Here is a 27542-nt window from a genome sequence, read left to right as displayed (position 1 = left end):
AAACAAATCAGCATTGAGATAACACCGTCCCTGGCGCATACTGAGCGTTTGCTGGGCATTTATGGGTGCCAGGTGCATGCTGGGTGCTGCACAAAACATACATGTGATGCAATCCCTGTGCATGGAGGAGAGGCCAAGGTTTGAGCCACATGCTCCGGAAGGGGATAGGAGAAGGTCAGGAGACAAATAAGAGATGATGACCAAAACCGTGAGCTGCAAGTCCCAAAGTTCCCTGTTGGAATCTCACCTCTGTAATTCTGTCACCAAGAAGGCAGCTTTAGGCAAGCCCGTTTGTATGTGCCCCTCCCATCACAGTGTCAGTACAACCATTTTATGCTTGCAGGGGGGGGGTGTCTTGTGACTGTAGCTATGCCAAGTAGAAGGACTTGTTCTCTGAAGAAAATTGTTGCTTGCACGTGTGGAAGCGGAAGAAAAGTGAACCAAAGTATTATATTCCTAGAACAGCTGCATGAATGTGCTCCCCACCTGCCTCCTTAGTCTGGATCTGCTTCTGCCTGGTTGCACCCTTGGTTTCCCCTTGGTTGGGGGAGCTATGGCCTTCAGCTGCACTCCATCGCCCTGGACAATCGGGCATGCTGCCTGGGGCTGATGGGAGCTGGTGCCTCAGGACATCGGAAGGGCACAGGTTCCCTGTCTTTGACACAAGGAGAGCCAGCCCTTGTGGGATGAATGACCAGAGTTCACACTTACAGTGGACTGAGATCTCATCCCTGGGAGTTGCCTCAGTCTTGATGCTCAACCCTGGGTTAGGTAAAGTAGTGAGTACTTTCAAGAGTTTACAGAGTGCCTGTTGCTGCTAAGCAAAATCAGCTGGGGTTAGAACTAGAGGAGCTCCAAGGCAGAAGAGGCCCAAAGGCCCAAAGCTGCAGCTGCCTAGGTGAAGCCAAGGAAATGTGAACAGCAAGAGTCTAGTGGACGGGGTGTTTCTGTGCAGTAAACACTGCCCTCTAGTGCGTATTCTCCCGTTAGTCAAAGGATTTCCCTCAAAGGATGTGAACGCTGTTCTGAATGAAGCAAGGTGGTCATTTGCTTTCCCCACTTTGGGATCAAAGGGCACTGAGCATTCCTAAACAGAGATGGGGAGACTGAGAGTCCTGCCTCCCAGTGCAAAGGACAAGACACCACTTCCTTCCCAAAGGTGGGTCCTCACCACCTCTACACCAGCCCTCGCCAATCTGGTGCTCTCCAAGATGTTGTTGGACTGCAATTTCCATCAGCTCCAGCCAACACACCATCATGGGGTGTTTCTGTGCTGGTAGGAATTGTAGTCAAACAAACAACGGGAGGGCACCAGACTGACAAAGACTGCTCTATATCTTCTTTTCCTAGCAAAATAATATATGTGGTTTGTAGCATTTCCCTCAGTTTTTAAAATACATATTTGTATATGTTTTTGAACTGTGAACTGGGTCAGAATTGGCCTGAATATAAGCCTCACTTTCCCTCCAAATTCCAACGGTGAATAGTTAAAAGTGCGGCTTAAATTCGCAACCTTACAAAAATGGGCTTTTATTATATCGCTGCTGAAACAGACATACAGTAAAACAGAACAAAAAAATGTTTCATTGCCGAATTGCGAGCTTGAGGCTGTTTATTAGCCATTTATGGGTGTGAGTGTCTGCAGAATTGTAGCAACTGAATAGCAATTTGTGATTTTAGCGATTGTACGGTAACTTTTGCTTGCAAGTTCAAAGGCTTAAATTGGCTCAGAGTTACAATTCTACCAACCTCAGCAATTTTCAGCCTGTAACCCAATTTTAAGGGAGCGGCTTATATTCTGGGATTGTCCTTTTTTCCTCCCCCCCCCTTTGAATTTTACAGGTGCGACTTATTTGCAGGTGCGGCTTATATTCAAGCCAATATGATATGTCCTGATCTGTGCATTTATTTGGGACATGCAGATCAGATTGGTTTGTACTGGAATTCATGTAGACTGAATTTCTCAAACATCTTCCTTCCATCCCCTAACCTCCAATGTAGAGGCAAAGAAAACACCAGGTATGTTCAAGTTGTGCTCAGTGAATTCATGGTATGAAAATGCCAAATGAACTGTCATTGCTCTGTGGTCTGTTACACCCTGACAAAAGAAATTGAAACTGATAGTAATCAAGACACAAATTCTTCCCTATGAGCCAGGAAGCAGCTTTGTACATGTACATAGAACAAATACACATACTTTCTAATTGCATGCCATCTCACCCCTTAGATCAGAAGTTCTCAAACTTTTTTCTCTGGGCCAGATTAAAAATTTGCTTGTACCACACTGATTTTTTAATTGATAATAAGTACTTTGGAAAACAAAAAGAAACAACTCTTAGCAGTGCTTGATATACAACCTAGAACACAACTGCTTTATAATATGATCAGGGGACATCCAGAAAGTGTTAAAAAATGCAGCTACATAAGAACATGAATCATTCCCAAAATATAATAATGATTGTCCTTGAATCTTCCTACCACACTTACCATCCGCTCCTGCTAGCAGCTAGAATAATATAATGCGCCACACCCTTGGAGAACCACTGCCCTAGATGTTAAAATATTTGGAACTGAATAACTGGTGTACATTAAAACACTTTGAGATGTAATTGGGATCTTTCCTGCTGACCAAAAGAGACCCCCATATTTTATGAGTGGCTTGATACAAGCTAGTAAAGCAAAACCTCCGCCTCTCACAATGGATAGGATTGGGAAACCTTATTACTGAGTGGGTGGGATGGTTGTATACTGTGTATGTGTGCATGTGCATACACAGATTTGCCTATTTACGACTTTGGTCCTTGTAAACAAAACAACAGAGTAGATGCATCAGGTAAAAAGAACAGTTAAGCGGGAGGGAATGCTATAACTCTCAGATCACATGGGCAGAGGGGGGAGGAGTACGTTACTTGCCATTAGTTATGCTATGTGCACGAAGCAATTGGTGATGTCAATACTTGCAAAGAATCTAGCAAAGGTGAATTCTGTTCTTAAGTTTATCTAGATTGGGTAATAGTGGAGAGCTAGGATGAGAGGTATGATGGTAAATTATTAAGTGCAGGAGCTCAATAGGACAGCCCTCATAGCCGTGGCTCCAAGAAGAGGCAAAGAGTGCAGGCAGCTGACATTCAGCTTGAAAAACATGGTGGGCATTAGGAAAAATTCTTCAGCCAGCTGAAATGCAATCTTTAGCTTTTAATTACAAAAGGAAATGAAAGTAGTGTCAGCCTCTGCTAGATTTCCTCCCTCATTCTTTGACTTCCTCTATTCTAAGCTGTTAAATCAAAAAACAAATACACTTGAAAGCCTCCTTATCACCTCATCCACTTGCCAGAAAAGAAGGCTTTGATACTTTGGTGCTCAGGTGGATAATCTTCCTGCTCTTAATAGTCATGGAGCTGCACTCTGTCCCCCATTCTGATTCCATTACTCCCCCCCCCCCCCACTTTCTGGAATAGGAATCAGTTTTAACTGATGAGGGGTAGGGTTGCCAGCTTTTCAATCTGCCTCTGCTGCTGTACCTTTAACAGTCACTAAACTTAGTCACTAAATTTGCACACTAAATTTGCGCATCCGCATACTGCAAAAAAGTTCTCTTGTTGATTTCTGCGGATCAAGCAAGCCAGATTTTTGTGTTGGCAATGCTGAGCTGGAGAAGACAGAAGTTCTTATTTCTGTGCCTTTCTTGGTTCCCTTCCTACCACAGGTTGTGGATAGGTTTTCTGAGCAAGTTCAAACCGTGATAGAACCTAGTAAGAGAAACTGACAAACGAGTGGCATGTGTCAGTTGATGTATTTGGGGGTGTTTCTTTTCTATGCAAATAGCCACAGTATGAATTACTGTACAGGGATGTTTGGACTCTTTGATGGGCTGTGGCTGCATTCACTAACACCCATTGCCAAGGTGCCAACTTGAACAAAATATTTGGGGGGGGGCAGGTAAGCCCAGCCCTGCATAACTGATCACATGATGTGGTGCATGCACACCATTTGCAAGTCAATGCCCTTTGGGAGGGCCCAATTCCCTCAAATATTTTATGGGAGGGCAAAGACCCCTTGGCCCCTAGGAGTTGGCTCCTATGCCCATTGCAATGGGGGCAGGCAAATAGCAGGTTCCAAGTCCTTTCATTCTTGTTTGGTTTCTCCTGCTGTTTTGCTAAATTGTAGCGATTTGCGAGTGGTGCTGTGGGTTAAACCACAGAGCCTAGGGCTTGCTGATCAGAAGGTCGGCGGTTCGAATCCCCGTGATGGGCTGAGCTCCTGTTGCTCCGTTCCTGCTCCTGCCAACCTAGCAGTTCGAAAGCACATCAAAGTGCAAGTAGATAAATAGGTACTGCTCCGGTGGGAAGGTAAACGGCGTTTCCATGCCAGAAGCAGCTTAGTCATGCTGGCCACATGACCCGGAAGCTGTACGCCGGCTCCCTCGGCCAATAAAGCGAGATGAGCGCCGCAACCCCAGAGTCATTTGCAACTGGATCTAACGGTCAGGGGTCCCTTTACCTTTACCTAGCGATTTGCTGCTGGGTCAAGCATTACACTTCTCGTATTATTTTATGTACTTTGCTCTTTTGATGAGTCTGTTCATTTCAAACAAAATTGATATAGGCTGAAAAATGATTTTCTAAAATGGTCTAATGAGATTGAATAGTTCCTTTAGAGGGAAGCGTCGTCTGGATCACTTTGCGTCTCTTTCCCCTCCGCCCGCACCAGCTCCACACCAGCTCTCAAAGATCTTGCCAACAAAAAAACAGCATTTAACATGTTAACTCCAATGCTCTCCCTCCCCCTCCCCTGCCCAGCCCGGGATTTCCGTGGAAGGCGATCAGCTGACGGAGGGGGAGAAAAGGAAGCGCGACGCCTCGCTTGGGGGGGGGGAGATCACCGCCCCCCCCCCGCTGGAAGAAGTGGGTGTGTTGCGCGTGGAAGGAGAGGAGTTTGCGGGAAGAGGAGAGAAAGAGGCGGAGATGGAGCGCGACGTGTGAGTGGAGCTGGGGGGGGGGCGGGGACCTGCAAAACGGGGCCGGGACTGCCCGGAGAAAGGAGCGGGGAGGCAGAAGAGGGCGAGGCTGCTCGGGGGCCGGCCACTTTCCGGGGGGCTGGCAGGGGGTAGTGCCCCCCCCCCCGAGCGTGCATGATGCGCTGGCTTGGTACTTTCCCCAGAAATGCGACGCTTCTTACTCGCAGAAACCACCCCCCCCCCGCCCGCTGCCAGCGCCATGGAGAACCTGGGAGCGGGGAAGGGGCGGATCCATGGAACTCTTTCAAAGCCCAAACACGAAACAGGAAAGCAAGGCAGGAATAATAAGACAATTACTTTATTAATGAACTGCTAAACCTCTGTCTCAAGGCAGTTAGCTGGGGAGGATCACGCATATTGCAGCCGTCTGCTAAGCTGAGGACTTTCTCTTCTGGGGCTGTGGGCTAAGATGGGGCTTGTTGGCCCGGCCTGCTGGAATCGCAACCCCTCCCTCTTTCTTATTCATGGCTGATTCAAGTGTCCCATGGCAGGCCTTTTTCTTGAATTCCTGTTGAGAGCCATGTACAGAACCCCCACCCCCACCCCCGCCTATTTCCCCATCCTTCTTATTCCCTCACTTGAGTTCTTCAGTGTTTTATAATGTGCAGTAAAATATGTACACAGGAAGCAAAACTTATCTTTGTTGTTTGTCCCGGGTGTTCTTAACTGTGGAGGAAGTAGTGGTAGAAAGAGAAAAGAGAAGACTGGTTGGGAAAGAAAGTGACTGGAGCAGGACTGGAGCAGGCACTGGTTTTGTGCAGAAGCAGCCTGCCTCTGGACAAAGAACGGAAGACCCACCCTTTCGAGTTTTTGTTTGCAAGCAGCAGGAGCAGTGGCATAGCATGGGTTGCTGGTGTCCAGGGCAGGGCAACTGTTGTGCCCCCCCGGGGACTGGGCAGCTGGGGTGGCTCCGGAAGACAGCAGGAGCTCAGCAGGGAGCCTGCTGTGGAGGCGCCTGGTTGCACCCGTCTCATAATTTTGTGCCCGGGGCCACCGGCCCCTAGCCCCCCTCCCACTACGCCGCTGAGCCACACTTGGAATCAAGAGCAGCAGGTTAGTCACAGGGTTGCCATATTTTGAAGAGCAAAATGAGGATGCTATGACGGCCGTTCAAAGCAAATGAATGCAATTTGTCTCAAATTTTACCCCTGAAAAAGAGGACGTGTCCTGGAAAAAGAGGACAAGCCTAGGACAGGCCCGGGTCTTGTTCAGAAAGAAAGTGCTTAGGACCTCTAAGTCCCTTTACTTCTCCTGTCAGTGACTGGGCACTCAGGCCTGCCTTGAAGTCTCACATCTTGGGCTTTGCTTTGTAATCTGCGCTGTGTCAGGACTGGTTGGGGTTACTGAGTGTTGAGGTGAAGACAGTCTGGACATGCTCAATGGCACATATGTTACTTTTGCCCTGGCAAGCCATTCATTGAGATGACTCAACAGGAGGGTCAAAGCCTGCCTGCTCCAAAGGGGGAGGCTTGGAAGTTGGACTGCATCTTCCCTCCAGGGTCAGGGGGGGGGGGTAACTTTTGCATCCTGTTGCAGCAAGAGCAGCCATTTCTTATCTGGGAGAAACTAAAGGTGTGCTGGGGAAAGGGGTCGCTGTGCCCTCTGCTCATAGCCTTTGCCAGTTGTATACCCTTTTATTTTGTATCTGGGGACTTTAGTGGGAGCCACTGAGAACCAAAGCTATCCTGATCACCCACCCTTTTACATGCTTAATCATAGCCACTCTGGAATTCCAAGTTTTGGAGGGGAGGGGTTGCACTGGAATGCAATAGAGAGCCCAGAAAGTGGCTTTTAGACAATTAGGCAGATATTCCAGGACTGAAATCTGGGGCTGAAAACAGGATATGAGGCAAAGTCTTGCTTAGGATGAAACAGCACAAAACATGTTGAAATGGACCCGCCTTGAGCTCTGGTGGCAGCTGCCCTTCCCTTCCAACGTTTCTCCTTTACCTGCTTCCTCATTTGGGGTGGGGTGGGGGTGTTAATCTTCACCCCTTTCTCCAAGTTGGTTGCCTCCTTCATGTTTTGATGAGAAAACAACAGGGCTTTTGAGGGGAGGGAGAAGGGGCTATTATAGGAAGAAATGTGGACCTGGGTTTCTCATTCTCTTCAGTGTCACTCTCTTGAGTCGCATAGGGGAGGGTGGTTGGGAGATGCTGCTTTCATCCTGATCCCTCTGGGTTGCGCCTCTCTGCAGTCCCAATGCTCCTTCCTGCTCCTCCTGTGCAGCTTCCCTAGCAGATCCTTCCTTCTGACCTTATGTGACCCAGGCAGCTCAGTGTGCATGCTTACCAACATGTACATCCTCTCCAGGCTTCCCTGCCTCCCATCAGGTACACCCCCAAGTGCTCACCTTCGGAGCCTTTCAAGTGAGACTTGCTTTTGCCCCAGAAGCTTCCCCTCCTGCAGCTGTCATCTCAGAGGAAGGGGCAAACTGCTGGCTAAGAGAGGCGTGGGATTGGCAGAGACCCACAAGGCTGCCAAGAGAGTTCCATGCCATGTTGCACATGCAGCTGTAGTCAACCAAAGACCTGCACATCAGTTTTCCTGGAGGGTGAAGGACCCCTTCGAAACATCACTCCATGTGTATTGCAGCCTAGCCCTGCTGACGCTTCACCCTCAGCCCTGGTGCCCTGCACTTCTGACCAGGATCCCTCTGCTCCTGAGGAACAAGTACCTCAGCTTGTTGTCAGCATTGTTGGCTCTCTCTAGGCTAGTCCCCTGCTTTTTCTGTCTCACCTACTGTAGCTTTTGCCTCCTTGATCCCTGAATACCTCCCCACCCAAGTGCTTTCTTGCTCTTTCATGCCAGGCGGCCCTCAGTTCTGTGACCCGCCAAGGGTTCTGCTGCCTATCTCTTCCTGCACCTGTAGCTGCTGTGGCCTCTAATCCTTGTCCCCAGGGAACTGCTGCTCTCTGTTTCTCTTTCTCTTTCCCTCCCTCTCCCCCCCCCCTTTCCATGGCCCAGTGTGTGGCTGAGTCTCTTCGTTTGGCCAGGGGGTGTTGCTATGTTTTTTTTCTGTTTGTTCAGTGCTGTCCTTCTTTTTCTTGACTTTGTGTTTTTTCTTCTCTTCCTTCCCCTCTCTCTGCCCATCCATCCACCCACTCCTTCTGGCACATTCCTTCCATCTGTGTCCACACATATCTCTTCCTTCATTTATTTCCCTACACACATCTCCCTTCCTCTCTCTCTCTCCCTCTCTTTCTGTCTCTCTTTCTCTCTCTCTGTTGCTCCGTCTCTCTGCTGCCTTCTATAGGTCGTCCACGTGTCCCACTCTGCACCAGTACTGCTGTTCTGCTCAGTCGCTTCTCCACTCGCAGCTAGCTTCCCCTGCCAGGCACACAGGCTGCAGGTAAGCCACTCACACCCACTACCCGCAACTTGCTCACTCCAAGCCATTCCCATGTCTCAACATGCTATGCTTATCCACAAAATCCAGCATTTCCTAGACTTCCTGGTTCCCCTGACAGCCCTGAGGGTTGGGTTGCTTGTAGCTCCCTAGGATGCAGAAGGCTGGGAGGGGGGGGTGTCATAGCACAGTGGTGGAGCCCCTGCTTGGTATGCAGCAGCTCCCAGGCCCTGGCATTTCCAGGTAGGGCTGGAAATGCCAACCTCCTGGCCACTTTAGACAATCCTAAGCTTGATGGGCCAATGCTGTTGCTCAGTGCAAGGCAGCTTCCTTTGTTCTTAACATCAGATGGAATGGGCTGGGTTTCTGGGGTCTTTCCCCAGCAATAGCAGAATGGTCTGGTCACCAAGTGGTAAAAGAGCCAAGATTATGGGGGTACTGCTGTCAGCTGTAGATAGTTACTTCAGCTGCAGCGAAGGGTTTGGCAGGCCCTTGGGCGAGATGCCTTTGGTAGTTCCCCTCTTCTGCGCTGCTGTCACTGCTGCCAGGGGGCTCTGGAGGCTGGCCTTGGGCCCACAGGGAGTTAGCAGGCGCCCAGCAAGACAACTGGTGTTGGCCTTGTGAACCTGTGGGGCTTTTGTCCCCATAAAAGGAAATACTGGATTTCATTTCCTCCATGCTTGCAACATCCCTTTGCATTTGCCTTACCCATGTTTCTCAAACTTGGGGCCCCAGCTGTTGTTGGACTACAACTCCCATCATCCCTAGCAAGCAGGACTAGTGGTCAGGGATGGTGGAAGTTGTAGTTCGACAACAGCTGACGACCCAAGTTTGAGAAACACTGCACCCCTGCCGCAGCTCACTCCACCCTAGACCCTGCTGATCTCCGTTAACATCTTCACACAAACTACCTTCTCCCTCACACCACGCTGCAGCCTCAGGTTACAAAATAAGGACACTCTCATCTCTGTTTATGCCATGGAGATAAAGAAGCTGGGGTGTGGGCCCATTTTGTGCTCTGGGGCTAGTTTGACAAGGGGGCTTCAGCTCACGCAGAGACTGTGTGTGTGGACGCATGCAAGTGTTTGCAAGAGCCTAGAGCAAGTGTGTCAGACAGAAGCTGTGTGAGCAAGACTGAATGTGCAAATGAGTGATCATAAAATGGCAGGGTCCTTAGCGAGTGTGTTGAGGGGTTTCAGCAAGCCTGTCCAGAGCTGCTGTCTCTCTCTCTGTCTTTTTTTCTTTTGCTGATCTTCAACAGCAGTTTGATATACAGACATTAAGTAGATGTAACTTTTCCTTGTATGGAGATAAGAAGAGACGGCCAGCTTCTGAACTGTCCCCCTTCTTGCTGTGGCTTGATCTGCAGCAATTAGCAAGGCAGGTGGGAACATGGATCTCTGTGCCATGAGAAATGCCACCTGCTAAATCCTGGAGTTCAAAGTGAAACCACAAAGAGATAAGTTGGGGGCTGGGTAGATGGGGGAATGTTTCACGCACTTAATGTCTACCTGTTAGACTGCTGTGAAAAGCAGAGGTTCCCTGCCAGAAAAGAAATTGGCAGCATTATGACTTTGTGGGGGGGGGGGCAGGTGTAATTCTTGAACAAGTCTACTTCCTACATTCGTAACAATCTCTCTGTAGCAAATAGCCATAGCCAAATGCAAAAGAGGACAGGCTCCTACAGCTATCACTGTTTAGAAGACGGGATTCCAGCAGGTGCTGAAATTGCCTTTTCTACACAACTCTGATGGGTGCCAGGGTCCCCTCTTCTCTGGCCTTTGGCCATGCTGATAGGAAAGCTGCCTTTTCCACGTAACTTTAAGGGGGAAGAAGATCCATGTCCTCCTTTTTACACATCACAGCTAGCAGAGCTTTCCTGGTTGCTAACACACACCCCCCCCCCCCGGTGCTTTTAACAGCTGTGTGACAAAGGAGAGATTCAGCTTTCTTCTCCTGCTGAATTTCTGTTTATCATACAACTATTAATTATACAATAGCTGGGCAAGCAACAGTAATAGAGGGATAGAAACAGACAGCTCATGTGCATAACGAGTGGTTGTGACGGACTCTGTGCATACATCTGCCAGACCTGCAGAGTTTGTGGCCCATCACAGCCTTTAATGAGAGCTCCACCTCTCTTTTAAATCAGAACCAGTGAAGGTGGTGAAGGACCTGTGTGAGTATCTGGAGGTGGTTGGTGGATGGATGGCGGCTAACAGATTGAGGTTGAATCCTGACAAGACAGAAGTACTGTTTTGGGGGGACAGAGGGTGGGCAAGTGTGGAGGCCTCCCTGGCCCTGAATGGGGTAACTGTGCCCCTGAAGGACCAGGTGTGCAGCCTGGGAGTCATTCTGGACTCAGCTGTCCATGGAGGCGCAGGTCAATTCTGTGTCCAGGGCAGCTGTCTATTAGCTCCATCTGGTACACTGGCTGAGACCCTACCTGCCCGAAGACTGTCTTGCCAGACCTTTAAAGCCCTAAACGGTCTCAGTCCTATATATTTGAAGGAGCATCTCCACCCCCATTGTTCAGCCCGGACACTGAGATCCAGCTCCAAGGGCCTTCTGGCGGTGCCTGCTCTGCAAGAAGTGAAGTTACAGGGAACCAGGCAAAGGGCCTTCTTGGTAGTGGTGCCTGCCCTATGGAACAACCTCCCATCAGATGTCAAGGAGATAATTATACAACCTTTAGAAGACATCTGAAGGCAGCCCTGTATAGGGAAGCTTTTTAATCTTTAATGTTTTATTATGTTTTTATATATGTTGGAAACCACCCAGAGTGGCTGGGGCAGCCCAGTCAGATGGGCGGGGTACAAATTTTATCATCATCATCTTTATTATTACATATATCTCACTATGGCTGATAATCCTTATGAGGCTCTAAACAATGTCTTTTGAGCCCCCATGTATGCCAAGTGGTCCACATTCAGTCATACTTTGTGCAGAGCTGGTCTAAACTGTAGGCTGGTTTGGACGTAATACATGTATTTTGGTCCTTGTTCATAGTGCTTCACCTCCCCAGTATGAGCTAAGATAGAGAAACTTAATGACTGAACCAGCACAGATGACTAGTAACAATTCCCGTAATTTCAGCAACTTTTCATGTTTCTTTGCAAGATAGTCTATCTCAGGAAAGGCAGTAATGCTTGTTTTGGGGCAAAAAAAGTTTTGTGAAAACTACCCTAACGTCATGTGTAAATATGGTCATGATTGTAAGTTTTGTGATGGAGAATCTGTGGCCCTCTAGATGTCTCTAGGCTACAGCTCCCGTCATTTCTGTTTACTGGCTATGCTGGCTGAGGCTGATGGGAGCTCAAGTTCAACAACTTCTAGAAGGCCACAGGTTAACCACTCCAGGTGTACAGGAAAGTAAGTAAAAAATTCAGTACTGCACACGAATTACAATTGCCAAACACAACTGTACAATTCATTTCGCTTGTGTTCACGTGGACAAGGCAGTGCTAGTTGCTTCTGCATTTTTTAAGCAGTTGGCTTAACCATGCAGTTCAGTTATGTTATGTATACGGCTTTATGTATTCCGTTTCTGCTACACAGAAGGTATCCCAGGTCTCTCTGCATTCTAGAGAGGAAAGAATCTTCTTCCTCTTCATCCTGGAGAAGAGTGACTAGTGGGGTGCCACAGGGTTCTGTCTTGGGCCCGGTCTTATTCAACATCTTTATCAACGACTTGGATCCTGGACTCAAGGGCATCCTGATCAAATTTGCAGATGACACCAAATTGGGAGGGGTGGCCAACACCCCAGAGGACAGGATCACACTTCAAAATGACCTTGACAGATTAGAGAACTGGGCCAAAACAAACAAGATGAACTTTAACAGGGAGAAATGTAAAGTATTGCACTTGGGCAAAAAAAATGAGAGGCACAAATACAAGATGGGTGACACCTGGCTTGAGAGCAGTACATGTGAAAAGGATCTAGGAGTCTTGGTTGACCACAAACTTGACATGAGCCAACAGTGTGACGCGGCAGCTAAAAAAGCCAATGCAATTCTGGGCTGCATCAATAGGAGTATAGCATCTAGATCAAGGGAAGTAATAGTGCCACTGTATTCTGCTCTGGTCAGACCTCACCTGGAGTACTGTGTCCAGTTCTGGGCACCACAATTCAAGAAGGACACTGACAAACTGGAACATGTGCAGAGGAGGGCAACCAAAATGGTCAAAGGCCTGGAAACGATGCCTTATGAGGAACGGCTAAGGGAGCTGGGCATGTTTAGCCTGGAGAAGAGGAGGTTAAGGGGTGATATGATAGCCATGTTCAAATATATAAAAGGATGTCACATAGAGGAGGGAGAAAGGTTGTTTTCTGCTGCTCCAGAGAAGCGGACACGGAGCAATGGATCCAAACTACAAGAAAGAAGATTCCACCTAAACATTAGGAAGAACTTCCTGACAGTAAGAGCTGTTCGACAGTGGAATTTGCTGCCAAGGAGTGTGGTGGGGTCTCCTTCTTTGGAGGTCTTTAAGCAGAGGCTTGACAACCATATGTCAGGAGTGCTCTGATGGTGTTTCCTGCTTGGCAGGGGGTTGGACTCGATGGCCCTTGTGGTCTCTTCCAACTCTATGATTCTATGATTATATGAATCATTTATGGTGGACAGAGGATAGCATTCTCATAGGCAAGTCTGTGGCCCTCCAGATGTTCTTGGACTACAACTCCAGATATTCTTGGACTACAACTCCTTGACCATTAGCCAGGCTGGCTGGGGCTGATGGAGTCCAAGTACACCTGGAGGGCCACAGGTTCCCCATTCTTGGTTTAGGAATAGAGAGTTGAACCAGACCTTCTGAGAGGCAAAGTGAGTCGGCTGCTTCAGGTGGGAGGGGCCACTAGCTCAGCAGGAAGAGCAAGTGCAGAAGTTCTCTGGTTCAGACCCTGTCATCTCCAGTTGAGCAACCTCAAGTTGCAAGGCTTGAAAGAACTGGCAAGCCACTGAGAACTGGAGAAGATCACACCAAGCTGGATGGACCCAGTGGTCTGACTCGGTATGGCAGCTGCGTATGCTTATATGAATTCTATTAAGGGCTGCAGAGCCCTTGGGCAGGAAAGTGTCCAAAGATTGTTCCCATGTCAGTATGTGGACGAGAATGCCCAGGGGTGAGTGGGGGCAGCTCCAACGCCAAAGTGGCTTGGGCTGATCCTGCTTTGTAAAGCTCTTTTCTCATCTTAACCTTCAAGTTAAATTACCATTCATTTGGCCTTCGTTTTATGAACAAACACTTATATATAACACAGGGGATTATGGGAGCTGCAGTGCAGGGAGACTCTGGGGTGCTATTGAATGTCTTGTCTGTCACAGGATTGTGGAGTAAAGGTTGAGACTTTTTTGTCCATTTTTTTGTCCCAAAGCCATAATCAATTTGTATAAGATGACACGCTGGGCATGGTAATATTTGGTGCAGACAGAATCATGGGATCAGTTTCCACAGAGTTCATGTATCCAAGAAACAGTCAAGCATTATGAGCATTCACAAACTTTTGTCCTGATTTGGCTCCAGCTACTATTTGGAACAAAAATTGCAAAGAAATTATGAGGAAAATGCAGGGCCTGGTAACTCTGGGATATCAGTGCCCTGACTTGACCATACAAGGTTGTGCAGTGGAGTTTTGAATATGATTCTCCCTCACTCACTTTCTGAGTAGAATGTCTTACACAAAATTTTAAAAGAACAGTACCAAAAGAATAGTGCAGAACAGAGTCACCAGCTTTATTTTTCTGGCAGGGACTCCTGTGTTGTCTGACATTCATTAGGTGAAGCTTTCTCCCATCACTGCATCTGCCTGCCAATAAAAAATTCACCTGCTGAATTTCTGTTTCTTGTGCTGCTAGGAGGAAAAAATAAACGGCAGCCTGATCTATGTGCACTGATGCCCAGAAATAACCCCGTGGAAGGGCTCAGGACTGCTTGCCTTTGCTCTTGTGAACCGAATGAGAGGAGTGGGGAGAGGAGAGCATGAATAAATGGATGGATGGATGGATGATAATGAATATTAATAAGACAGTGATCTATTCTGTAAACAAAGTGTGATGGTGCAGTAGTATTTGAATGAATCGTGTAAGAGAAAAGTGGAATTAAGTTGGCAGTCAGGATAGTTAAACGAGGATTTACTTTGGGTTGTCAGGCTGCAACCCAGAAATCCATGCTGCCCCTTAAGCAAGGCAACCGGTTCCTTTCCCTGTCCTGTGTCACACACTTGGAGGCTAGGTTCATGACAGTATTGGGGGAGGGCAAGAGAACTGAGGGGGGAAGTGGCAGGAGAAAACACAGCTGTGTCCACCCCCCATTTCCTCTGTTGCATTAAAGGTACAATGCAGAGTTCCAGGATGTGACCTGGAGTCAGCAGCCAGCTTGGTCAGTGGCCAGGGATGATGACAGTTGTAGTATAACACCATTTGGAGGATGAAGAATGATGGGAAAATTGTAGGTGCATTCTCTTTTGTGATTTGGAGAATTCTGTTAAAGAAATGGGGCTTTTCCCGGGTTTTGGCTTAGCAATCTTTAAATGGGTTGTGGGAAGAAATGAAAAGCCGAAGGTTTGTTAAATTTCCCTGCTTGCCTTCCAGCTTGAAAGATGCATCACATCACCATCTCCACTCCAGCCATCACCCTGCTGTCCCCCCCCCCCCCGGCAATGGAGGGTTTGTCTGCAGGATTATAATCCTTCTCTGTCTGTCTGTCTGTCTGTCTGTCCCCTTCCCATTTTCTAGGGATGATGACGAGGCTGAGGACGTCCACCAGTTTTGTTGCCCTGCCTCTGAGTGCAGCAGCCCCTCCTCTAGGTAACCTGGAGGGGGTGCCACCATCCCCCTTCCACGTCTTGCACTTCTAACCTGGACCCTGAGACCTCACTACACCAGCTTCAAGCCCTGCCCCCCGGCACCCCAGGGATGGGCTCAGAGGCCGTTCCAGAGACACCCTTTCCCTCCTGCATAGATCAAAGGAGGGGGTCATGGCAAACAGTTCCTGCCTTTACTCAGCTTTGAAGCAGGCAGGTTCATCTCATTTGTCATCTCTGAGTTTGGTCTTTTGCAGTCTCTGTTCTCTTGCTCTTTGCATCCTTTTGTATTTTGACATTTTGGTTCTTCGGTTGTGTGAGCTTTCTTACTAGCTCCTATGCCCTTCATAATCAGCCCAGCATGCAGAAATTTAGCAGGGGAAGTATTTGTCATCTCCATGACAAAGGGTGGGGGGAAATGTCACTTTAAAAAATTTATTTGCAACAAGAGCAGGGGCCGTAAACAATGGCAACAAAAGTACTTCTCCATTTGAACTTGACTATCAACCACCTTCCCCCACAACGGGGGTGGTGGTGGTGGTGTTGCTTTGACCTCTACTTTTGTGTCAGTGACACTCCCTCACTGTTCCAGACTTTGGTTTTGAGCTTTGAATTGGCTTTTTGAAACCCCAGATTGCCAACATTTCTGCAATTGACCCTGTCTTAAACAGCTACCTGATAGGCAGAAACATACCAGGGACTCCTACATTTCTTTCTGGTGGGGGCTGCTTGCAGGAGCCTGGCTGATACAAAGGTGGCAACCCAGTTTCACTCTAGCTCCCCCCCCCTTTCTGCTCATCTTTAACCCTCTTAAGTTTTGGTGTAGCTAATCTCTACTGTCCATATCTTGACTTCAGATTTCCTTTTATCACTCAAACTTGCTTCTGCCATTCTGTTGTAACATTGCTAAAAAAAGAAAGAAAAGAGGATATGCTGCCTTCTGCCAAGGGTTCCCAGTGGCCATGCTTGCTTTGCTTCCTAAATCCAGACATGGTTGAGTTGCCAGTTTCTACAGTGCCCCTTCTCCTCTGCCTCTAACAGCAGCTGGCAGGCAGAAGTTAAGCTGGTGAGACTTTTCTTGGTGGGGGTAAGGAGATGGGAAAAGCTTCACTTACTATTTATGGCTGGCATAAAAGGCACTGGAGCAGGGCTGTTTCAAAAGCTGGCAGCCCTACTGATTTGTGAGGGAGTTGGCTGTGCTAAGGGGCTTGGTCCCAGAGGAGGCAGCGATGGCCACCAACTTGGATGGCCTTAAAAGAGGATTGGGCAAATGCATGGAGGAGGAGAAGGCTGTCAGTGGCCACTCGCCTCTGTGGCTTTGCTCTGCGTCCACAGCTGGAGGCAGAGGTGCTTCTGAACATCAGTTGCTGGAAACCACAGGAAGGGAGAGTTGCCCTTGGGCTCCTTTCCCACATGCACCTTGTTGGCCAGTGTGAGAACAGAAGGCAGGACTAGATGAGCCATTGGCCCCTCTTGTGTCTTACTGGCGTGGAAGGTGCCTTTCACAGTCTAGGAGCAGTCTTCTCAAGCCAGTCTGCAGGTTCAGAGGAACAAACCCTACTTAAGGGGCTGCATAGGAGGAGGCTGACACTTGAAGGACAGAGTCTTGCTTTGAAAATGAAGCTGGATAGAATTTTATTTGACCTTTAACCTGTAACTAAATCTTGAGTTGACCTTTCAGCTCCTGTGTCATTTTTGATGCCCTTTGTAAAAGCTGACCTGTATTCTGATGTTTAGTATTTGCTGTTGGTTGTTTGATCTGTAAGAAACATGGTTCAGGCACCAATCCTGACCACACTTCATTCATTCAAGGAAGTGCTCATTTACTTGGGGGGATGGGACAGGTTCTGAACTCATAATGTCACTTTCTTCAGTGTGTCCTTGCGTCATGGCTGTGGTGGTCTTCTAGTCTCTTCACACATTACATTTTAAAATTGTGAAAAGCAAATGTTACAGCTGCTGCATCAGGCAGGCACACTTACTGGGAGGCTCTGGCTTCCTGCTGAGTCTACACTGTACACTTTTACTGCCACATAATGGGGAGACTGCCCCACCCCTGGTCTTGTCTCTGGAACGGACTCTGCCAAATATCCCTAACCTCCCCCAACCTTTTGCTCCAATCTCAGTTTACACATTTTTCTATGCAGACGCATAAGCCTTAAATATTACCCCCCCTTTTCTGCTTTTTCACCACCCCCACGGGGAAGAGCATTTCCAAACAACCTTTGCTGCGCCCCTCAACTCTAAATGCAGTTCTTGCACTGGCCTCTAGGGGTCCCCCTACATGCACTTTTTCTGCCTGTCGCTGCTCCGTCTCAGCCTTCCTTGCAATTTCAGGATGCTACCCGAAAGAACATGGAAACCAACCAAAAAGAAAACCTTCTTTGGAATCAGCTTCGATTGTTTGTTCCCTGTGGGACTCTGTCCAAACTGGGCACCAGCCTCTACCCTGCAAGACTATGTGCCCTTGGGACCATCTCTCTTTTCCTTTCTCTCTGTTTCTCCTTCCGGGCTTCAGGACCTGCTAGCCAACCCCCCAGGGAGCCACCTTGGAAGCAGCAGCTCTCTGCTTAATCAAGCAAACTCTTCGGGCGTCACAGACACTGGTGTGGGCCGGGAATCCTGGACACTGGAGGATTTTTCAGGCTGTGAAGTGTGCAGACTCTGCGTTCTTGTGCTGTGGGAGGGGGCACTCTCTGTTTTGCTTGTGCTGTCTCCTGGGTTGGCACCATGCATAAGATCTTGTATTCCCATCTGGGCCACCTGTGGATTTCATTGGAAGAAAAAAATGGCTAGGTGGAGGCAGGGCGGGCGAAGAAAGCTCACGGGGTATTATCTACAAGGAGACGTTTTGCCAAATCTGCTCTACTACTGCTGAGATTTTGATACTCAGTGTGAGAAATGTTTCCGACTTTCCCCATCTTGTCAATGTGAAAAATGAGTGTGCGAGTGGTGGAGTGTTGGCTGAGCCAGGGCCACATGTGTGCAAGTTCCACTTGTGGTTCCTGGAGTGGCCACAAGAGAAAGCTGTGTTAATGGCACATGCATTCTCCAGTTCAGTGGATTAGACAAACTGGTGGCTGAGGTGGTGGGACATATGGAATTCCGCCTGATAATAATCCCTGTGTGCTTTTCTGGGGGAAAGAGTCTTCAAGGGGAGGCCTCTGGTGCAGACATCTAGGGAAAGTCAGTGACAAGGCCCAGGCTTTGCTTGCCAAAGGTCCCAGGTTCTTTCCATTTAAATGGATTTGGGTGGCAACTGTGGCGTTGCGTCCTTTTTTGGTGCCCAGGGTACACGCGCATGTGTGTGCATGGGCAGGGCAAGCAGGGCTTTCGCCGCCAGCGGTGCCAGGCACACATGCACAGGGCACAGAAGGTTCACAGAGAGCTCACACACCAGCTCAGCCCTGGCTGCTGAAGGAGGAGGAGCCCGATTGGCCAACGCAGCCCTTGGTGAGCAAATCTCCCCCGATTCAGCAAAGGGACTGGGGACGCGGTGGGCTCTGGGGCGTCAGGCAGGACAGGCTGGGGATCCCTGTATGGGGGCACCTGGCTTGCACCCCCTAAAAATTGTGTGTCTGGGGCTGTTCCCCCCCGGGGGTCCCACACTAGCCCCTGGGTGGCAGGGCTGTGAAATACCTTTGCCTGAGTGATGAGCCTTTGAGCTTCCAGGTGCTGCTGGACGTTGCTCCCATCAGCTCCAGCCAGCATGGCCAGTGGTCAGGGTTGATGGGAGCTGTAGTCCAGCAGCATCAAGGAGTCTATGGGTTTCCCATTCCTGGAGTAGACTGAGCTGCTTGATGGACCACTGGTTTCACCAAACCAGGTTCATGCATACATCTGTTCTCCTACACATCAATGGTTGGGCAGAGCGGCTTTTTCAAAGGCAGCAGCCACCTCTCCTTTAGTGCAAAGGACTCTGGGAAAGCCACGACTTTAATCCAATTCTGCCACTGGGGCAAAGCAAAGAGGTAAGCAGTAGTAGTTTAATCCTCATTGGTGTGGCAGTGTGAATTACAGCTGCTGTTTGCAAAGTAGGTGCTGATTCCTGTGTTACCATGGCAACATGCTTACCATCGCAAAAATTGGCGTGTGGTGGGGAGGGATCTACATTTCTGCACAGCTGGGAAAGTACAATCATGGTTAGTTCCCATGCCAGCACTTTACCTCCATCTTGGTAGTTCAACCACATGGAAGCACGTTATTTGATGACAACTGTGTCACCGTCGTAATATATGAATCAGGTGACCAGAAAGCTCAGATTATGCTTTTGGACTCCAGAGAACTGCTACAGCTGAGCACCCACAGAACACGACAGTTCTGTGTAGGAAATAATGTGTGATGATAACACATGTCTATATTTTGCTGTGCTATGGCAAAATACATGTGTCCTGTGGTCATGTGGGATATTCTTACATGTGGCTTGCATGTTATTTCCTGCATGGACTTGATTTCTGTTTTCTGGAATTCATCATGTTTGAAGCACTCCTGACCCTACACAGAGTCTGTACATTTGCATCTTAATTGGCTTGCTCTACTATATGTTGACTGTACAGTGTTTGTGCCTTTTCCTAGCTGGGTTTTGAAAAACAAGATCTACTTTTTTCTTGCTGCCCTAAAACCCCAATCTATTAACTATGGTTAAGTACAGTAAACGAGAGCAGGTCATGGGACCCTGCAGTTCTTGATCCCCCTCATCCGGCCGTCTTATTCATAGTTATTTCTGCAATGACTGTAAAAATGGCTGTCCCTAACTAGGGTTTCTGCCTTAAACAGAGTTTGCCAATTAGTTTCAAATGCTGATTAAGATGGGAACTCTGGTTTGCATTATCCATGGTTAATGCTGCTGTGATAAGGGTGTGAGCCCAGTCTTGATCTCCCAATAGTCATGATATCAGGAATGATACAGTGGTGCCCCGCAAGACGAATGCCTCGCAAGACGAAAAACTCGCTAGACGAAAGGGTTTTGCGGTTTTTGAGCTGCTTCGCAAGACAAATTTCCCTATGGGCTTGCTTCGCAAGACGAAAACATCTTGCGTTTTTTGCAAGTTTGTTTCCTTTTTCTTAACACCGTTAATACAGTTGCGACTTGACTTCGAGGAGCAACTCATAGAATGTGGTGTGGTAGCCTTTTTTGAGGTTTTTGGTGATTCTTGAAGCTTTTCCAAAACTTTTCCGACACCGTGCTTCGCAAGACGAAAAATTCGCTAGACGAAAAAACTCGTGGAACGAATTAATTTTGTCTTGCGAGGCACCACTGTATCCCTGTCCCTGCTCTCTATCACATACTGACACTCAAAACTACATGTTATGAGGAATTTATGGCTTCTGCAATTTTACATCTCCACAATAAAAATTCATTAAGCAAGAAGCAGGACATGTCATCATACTGAATATTCCCACTCCCTTGGAAGTATTACAGGGGACACAATGGATGGAGATGTTCATCTACAACAGCATTCCTTATAAGGTGCAGGCTAAAAAAGAGGTTTGCTTGCTCATACAAAATCGTTAACGAGGTGGGGCAGAAGAAAAAAGCATTGGGCTCTGTGCTGGGTGAAGAAGCAGTTCCATTCAAATGCTCCTTATTTCTACCCACTTGACCAATATGTTTTTACACACACACACACACACACACACACACACACACACACACACACACACACACTGCCCACAAGCATGAGGGCTAGATGCTTGCTTGTTTATTTTTTTAAACGAAAGCTCAGATTCTCAGGATTCCACCAGTATTGGATTCTGGTAAGCCATAAAGCGTGTTCTGCTGTGCAACTGTGGGCCTTGGCACATTTTAAAAACCACTTTCCCCTTCCACAAAACTATGGCAATCTTCTGCAAATTGTTGAAACTGCACTGAACTCCTCCCCACCCTCCTGTACCATTGGTGTGAATAAGGAATGTAGCTAGCACTGCCTGCCATACAGCAGCTGTGCAAAACAGGAGCAAACTTGATGAGTTGCACCATTTCAGGTGCAGTGTGTGCCGCACCAGTTTACAAGTATGCAAAATGGGTGTGTACTGCAATGAGGTTTCTTCATGTTAACCTGCCTTTGTCCTCATTCCCCTCCCGTGCCCCTGAGGGTTTTCCTACTCCCTGTTGGATCTTGAGTGCACAGTATGAGACTTTGCACTGCCCCTACATGCAAAACAAGCGTGCCTTGCACACTAAGGGAAGGCTGTGTCTTATGAAGCGGCCATAATTACTTTAACACACTGACCAGTTGCTTGGTCCCACACTAGCTGATTAGCCATTTGCCAGCCAGTTATGAAAATGGGCTTGGACATATTGTGCAAACAGGTGCTGCTGGGGGGAGAGACTGGGGAGGAAAGCTCCTCTCCTGCCCTGCCCCCACCTGCCTGTGGAGCATGTCAGGAATACATGCCGATCCCTCTCTGGGGCAATTCCCTCCCACCACCTGTTTTGGTCCCCTTTGCTCAGCTCCTCAGTTTCCCTGCCAGGTATAGGCTGCCCCACATCGACGTGTGCTGCTTGAAGAAGCCCATTGCTCCATGTCTTCCCACCCCAACTTGTTTCTGTAAATAAGAAACAAAAGAGGCTTTATAACAAATACTCTTGTGTACAAAAATGATTTCGGTCAATAAATCTAAGGCTTCTGTCTTCTCTGAACCAAACAATAAAGAAAAGAACAATTAAATGGATCCTGCAGACTGCTGTTGCCTCTCCTCCCTTCTTCTCTCAAATCTCGCATTCTCTGCAAGGCTGAGTCGGAGCTGGGCTGCTGCTTCTGAGACATTTGGTGGGTGGGGAGCTGGAGGATTGGAAGGTAGGGACTGTACTAAAGGAGGGAGAAGGAGCAGGTGGCTTCCCTCTGTTTTGCTGTCCTAAAGCTACTTTTCCACAGGCTTTTATTTTTGCCCTTATTAGGGAGCGGGTAGCAGCTTCCTGTCCAAATGTTAGCTTCTTCATATTTCTCTCCCCTCCCCAGTGCCACTTTTGGGGCTTTGAACAGATCTCTTCACCTGCATTTGTGGGGCATCTCCTGGACCACTTTGTCACAGAACTATAGGTGTATAAAATATAAACTGGTAACCACAGTGTGTCCATCTAACCCCATGATCTCAGTAGACAGAGAGAGACAGATGGCAATAAAAAATTCTGCTTTATTTTAGAGGTAGCATTTGAGGGCTGGGTGAGGGTTATCTTTTTATGCCCAGTACATTTTGGGAAGGTACAGTCATTGCATGGTAAGTTTTTGGAGCTGAGACATTTTTCAGACTTTGTCCAAGCAAGTCTGGATGGTGGATTGTTTGGGTGGCAGAAATCTCCTGGGATCAGATATCAAAGGAAAGGGAGAGGTAAGCAGGTTTGTGAAAGGGGTGTCTCCCATTTGACATTCACTACCCACCAGTCAATTTTACATTGGTTGGAAGGAGATGAAGTAAACTGGGGAGACGGGATTCATGGCTTCCCTAGCAATCCACCCTACGCAGAAGCATCTGTGGTCATGGGGCTGCAGCCAGGCAGCCCTCCATCGTGCCTCTCAACCCAGTTCCAGTGGAGAAACACTTCTCTCCCACACCATTGTTCTTTACTTTTTAATTGCCATTTGTGCATGTTTAAGTGCTTGCAGCCCCCACCCCCAGACCCAGGCTTCTTCCAGTCCCAGCCACGAAGAGATGTCAGTAAGGACGGGGCTCTTGTATTGCTTCAGGAATGGCGCAGAACCAGAGTTGGCGTAGATGCAGCTTGCCAGGAGAAAACCTCCCCCAGCTGAGATTCTACAGAAAGTTGGAAGGTGCAGGAATTCTACACACACACATCCTCCAGCATCTCTTTTTCTCAAGTCTCTCCCCAGGTTTAAAGCTGCATACAGCACCACATACACATGTGACTGTTCCCTTGGAGAAGCCGGCAACCCCAACCCACTCCAGCTCCACTTCTTGTGTGTCAGGGGACGGGGGCCCCTCCGCTCACCTGACTTCGTGACGCCTGCAGCTGGGGTTGCAATATTTCTTTCTGTGGCCAGGCTTCTGTGCCTTTAAGATCTGCTTGACGTCCTGAATTCTAACAGTTGCCACTTTCTGCACCACTGTCTCAATATGCCTGGCAAAGCTGTACCTATTAGATGTCTGCCTGTTGAGCAGCTCTTGGCAACAGCACAGGATGCCCTGCTGGGAAGATGAAAACTGGCAGCTTTGCTCCAGTTCTTGTAAATATTTCCTCACAACTGTTTGAGAACTTAACTCGCTGGAAATTCTGTGTTAACACCTGACTGTGTTCTCTTCTTTAGATTTGCTCGCTACTGCATCTGGATGAGACACCAAGCTGCCTGTTCATTGTTATTATTGTTTAATTGTACGTATCTTAAACTTACCCAGCATTCAGGTTGCATCTTTGCAGGCTTAACACTAGATGGCAGCAAAATTTGAGTTCTGATCTGCCTTCCTCCTACTTGGGGGCACTTTGGGAATTGCAGGTCCGTCCACCTTGCCCCTGCCCTGCTCTAGTGGTTAAGGCAAGGCCAGTGTGGTTTCAGGGAGAGATGGGCAAATGCGGGTGCTAAGGAGTGGGGTTGGGGTGAGCAGAGACTGAGCTTTTTCTCGGGTGGGGTGGGGCTGGAAATTGGACTTTTGAATCCTGGCTTTTGTTCACAATGTTGGGCAGTGAGCTTATGGGTCAGTCACGGAGACACAGACTCAGGACTTCTTCTCTCTGCCCCAGGATTCAGTGTATTCACTCTGTTGGATTTTGCTCTTACTAAGTTCAAAGTAACGCATGAGTTGGATGCTGTTCAGTGGGTCATCTAGTTGAACCCCTACCTTTTCTACCAAGTTGAAGTGCGTCACCCAGAGGGTTACTGATTCTAAAGAAGTGGCAGGTTTGGCCCCTCTAATTCTGCTTCTAGAAAAGTGGAAGAGAGAGTTGGTTGAGGGAGGAGCTTGTGCCAGTGCTCCCTTATGCTGCTCTCAGAGTTGGAAATCACTGTGTTTAAATAATTGTGCAACCCAGAACTTTGGACCCAAAATAGGTATACACAGAGAGAGAGAGCGGAAATACAAATATACACAGGTATTAATAATTTGCCATTCTGATTTCAATTGAGAATATTTGAAATCAAATGCTTTATACTTTTTGGCATCACTTGACATTGTTTTGTTTTCAGTAGCCATCAAATATGAAATCTCTTCAGCTGTTGTTTCTCAGATACAAAGTACTATTATATGTCAGCTAACAAATTTTATTAAAATATCAACTGTCAAATATTAAATATTGAAATAAAATAGCATAGACAGCCAAGTCCACAAATCAAATATTCAGAGACTATCCTTTGAATATGCAGGATTGAAATTCACAGAGGATAATATATAGAGGAATGTTGGGAGCAAATTGATTTCAGCTCTAGTGTTCTTCATCCTGAAACACAGACCCAGTTCACACATCACATGAAATCTGATTAAAATAAACTGTGATTGTCATAGAATTGTAGAGTTGAAAAGGACCCCCAGGGTCATCTAGTCCAGCCCCCTGCAGTGCAGGAATCTCAAACTTTTCACATGTACTACTGGCAAGCCAGGTGTCCCCCATCTTATATTTGTGCAGCTGGTTATTCCTGCCTATGTGAAGAACCTTACATTTGTCCCTCTTGAAATTCATTGTGTTAGTTTGGGCCCAGTTCTTCAATCAGTTCTGGAATCCCGATTCTGCATTTTGTAGCATTCGCTACCCCTCCCATTTTGGCGTCATTAGCAAATTTGATGACCATCCCCTCAATTCCTGCATCCAAGTCATTTATAAAGACGAACAGCAACGGCCCCAGGCCCCAACTGTCACTTTTTCCAGGAAGATTAGGAACCGTTAGTGAGCACCCAATTTGTCCATCACATGATATTTCAGTTTGAAATAAACAGTGGTTTTAATGTGAATGAGCATCATGCTGTTGCACATAGCTCAACAGTTCCCTCAGTGCTCCTGTGCTGTTGCTGCTCCATGGCCTGACTTCTTGTGTCATCTAAACCGGGGCTCATGATTTGTTTTCTTAAAACAAAACATGAGAAGTGAGTCAAAGAACAAACATTGGTTGCTTTGAAGGAAATAAACCACAGTGCTGTCTGGGGACATCGGGAGGGCTATCCTCGTTTTTGTGATGTCTAAAGGAGGTGCCCACAGCTCCTGCTGTGACTGGAGCAGACACAGGTCCTCTACCAATGTGTGTGGCACCATCAATTCTCGTTCACCCCTCAGTGAGACAGTGATAATTCTGTTATTCTTTTTATTTTAATGGATTTATAGTTTGCCTTCCCGTGACAGGTTACAATATACTGTAACAATGCAATGAAGATCTGAATGGAGCAGCTTCTGCCTCCTGCTCTTAAATGCCATGCTGCAGGTGGGCAGGCGCAGGGCAGGGTGAAAGGGGGAGGTTGATTGCCCTGATCTAGCCCCACTCCTCAGCTGGCATTTCAGGGGCTGCCCTTTGGCTCTCCCATTTTGACCCACTTCCCACAGCCCTGGTTATAAAAAGACCGGGGGCGGGCGGGGGGGATGCAGCTCTGCTGTTGCCAAGCAACGCTGCCCTGTGACTGCAGCAGGGAGCAGCCGGCCCTCTGAGCGTCTGCAGGGATCCTCTGCCTGCCTGCTGAGGTTGGAGGGGGCGGGGCAGCGCACAGGAGCCCGGCAGGTAGAGCCTTTCTTTCTGTATGGGCAGCCATGCCACTTGAAGGTGGGTTTGCAATGCTAGACTTGCCGACACCCATGCCCAGTCTTTGCCAGCACATATGGAGGCAGCTGCCCCCGCACTGCTTTGAGGGCTGCTTCTCACTTGGCATTTTATACTTGGATACAGAAACCAGGTACAAAATTATGCTTGCCTGGTAGCACCTGGCAACAATACCCATACAGTTAAATAATTGCTTTTCTTGATCAAACACTTGGCATTTTGCAAAGAATTAAGCCTCAGCTTCAGTGTCTTTTGCTAAGAAAAGTGGGTATTTAAACACATACATGATATTTACAGCTGAATTAAGGCAGTTATTTTGTAACTGGGTCCAAATGAAAGAGACGTCCAGTCTAAATTGCACCTTAATTTAATTGTTTACATTTGTAGCCTTCCCAGACCCAATAGCTTGGGGTGTGTTAGATAATACTTTAAAATGCTCACCGTATGGATTTGACTAGGCAAGCTTAAGGGCATATTCCCAATTTAGTTTAGATGTATTGATGGTATTATTTATTAATCAATTTAATTAATTTCTATGAATTCTGAACTGCCCTTTGCCAAAGGCATCCCAGGGTGATTCTGCAGATCTGCACAATTAAAACATCAGCATATGTAATAAAATCAATCAATCAAAACATTAAAATCTAAAATTAAAGTAAAAAAAAAATCCGTTTAAAACAATACAGACAATTATTTCATAGTAGTGGAGGTAATTTCTTATGTATGCTGCTGGACACACACAATGATTGATTGATTGGTTGGTTGGTTGGTTGGTTGGTTGGTTTGTTGCTCTGTTGTTCCTACTTCTATATCCCGCCTTTCCTCCAAAGAGCCCATTTCCTCCTCACAGCAACCCTGTGAGTTAAGTTAATCTGAGAGGCAGTAGCTGGCCCAAAGTCACCCGGTGGGTTTAATGGCTGAGTGGGGCTTTGAACCCAGGCCTCTCAGGTCCCAGTCCATCACCCTCTTTTAGGCCTCTAGAGGTCATCACCAGCTCTTTCAGCGGAGCTCTAAAGGCAATAGAAAGTCAGTTCAAACACTGACTTCCACATCTGCATATTCAGCTACAGTTTTGATATGCATGTGCTTAATACAGAAGCCCAATCAGTTGCCCATGTTTGATTGATTGACTAATTGAGTGGCTATTTTTATCATTTTTATTTGTTGCTAAATTTATTTGTTGCTAAATTTATCCTTCACCAATGGATCCCAGGGCAGGTTATAACTATTTTTTAAAAAATTAAAACCCAGAGTTTAAAAAGTTAAAACAAATGACAGTCACAGGAAGAGAGTAGGTCTTGAAAACACACATCTCCGGGGCCAAAGACCAGGGGGATTGGATTCTGCACTTACTCCAAGGAGCTCACGAGCAGCTTGCTTCTATCTTTATGATTACTACTACTATCATTATATCTATGTAAATGGAAGTTTACAAAGAACAGGTATGACAAGAGGGTTGCACTCTAAAATATTTCCCAGGAAACAACAGACATAGGAAGGAAATGGAGGCAAGGATCAGTAGTGGGGAAATATGTGGTGATTTCTATTACGTGGACTTAAGCTGAAGTATAAAGACTAGTGGGGTACCTGTATTTTACAGGGCCTGATCCATATTGCTTTAGCAGCAGGGATTCATAGATTCATAGAATTGTGGAAGGGGCCACGAGGGTCATCTAGTC

At 47.5% G+C, this 27542-nt stretch overlaps 1 protein-coding gene across 8 annotated transcripts in view; it reads left to right on the top strand.

Moving 5' to 3' along the window:
- The window catches only part of IQSEC2 (IQ motif and Sec7 domain ArfGEF 2), a 168143-nt gene that overhangs the window by 78551 nt on the left and 62050 nt on the right, over positions 1-27542 (top strand). For 4 of the 8 annotated variants that reach the window (XM_081177322.1, XM_081177331.1, XM_081177332.1 and 1 more), the window contains exon 3: positions 8274-8369. The exons of 1 other annotated variant lie outside the window; for it this stretch is intronic. In XM_081177322.1, coding sequence (XP_081033448.1) covers positions 8274-8369 — 96 coding nt within the window. Of the gene's footprint in view, positions 1-1867; positions 2020-4798; positions 4979-8273; positions 8370-27542 lie in introns of those variants that run through there. 3 more of the 8 variants (XM_081177323.1, XM_081177326.1, XM_081177329.1) reach the window with 3 other exon arrangements.

Source organism: Podarcis bocagei (genome assembly GCF_964188305.1).
Source record: "Podarcis bocagei genome assembly, chromosome: 17".
Taxonomy (NCBI): domain Eukaryota; kingdom Metazoa; phylum Chordata; class Lepidosauria; order Squamata; family Lacertidae; genus Podarcis; species Podarcis bocagei.
The sequence above is the reverse complement of the archived record's forward strand: the minus strand, read 5'-3'. Positions and strand labels throughout refer to the sequence as shown.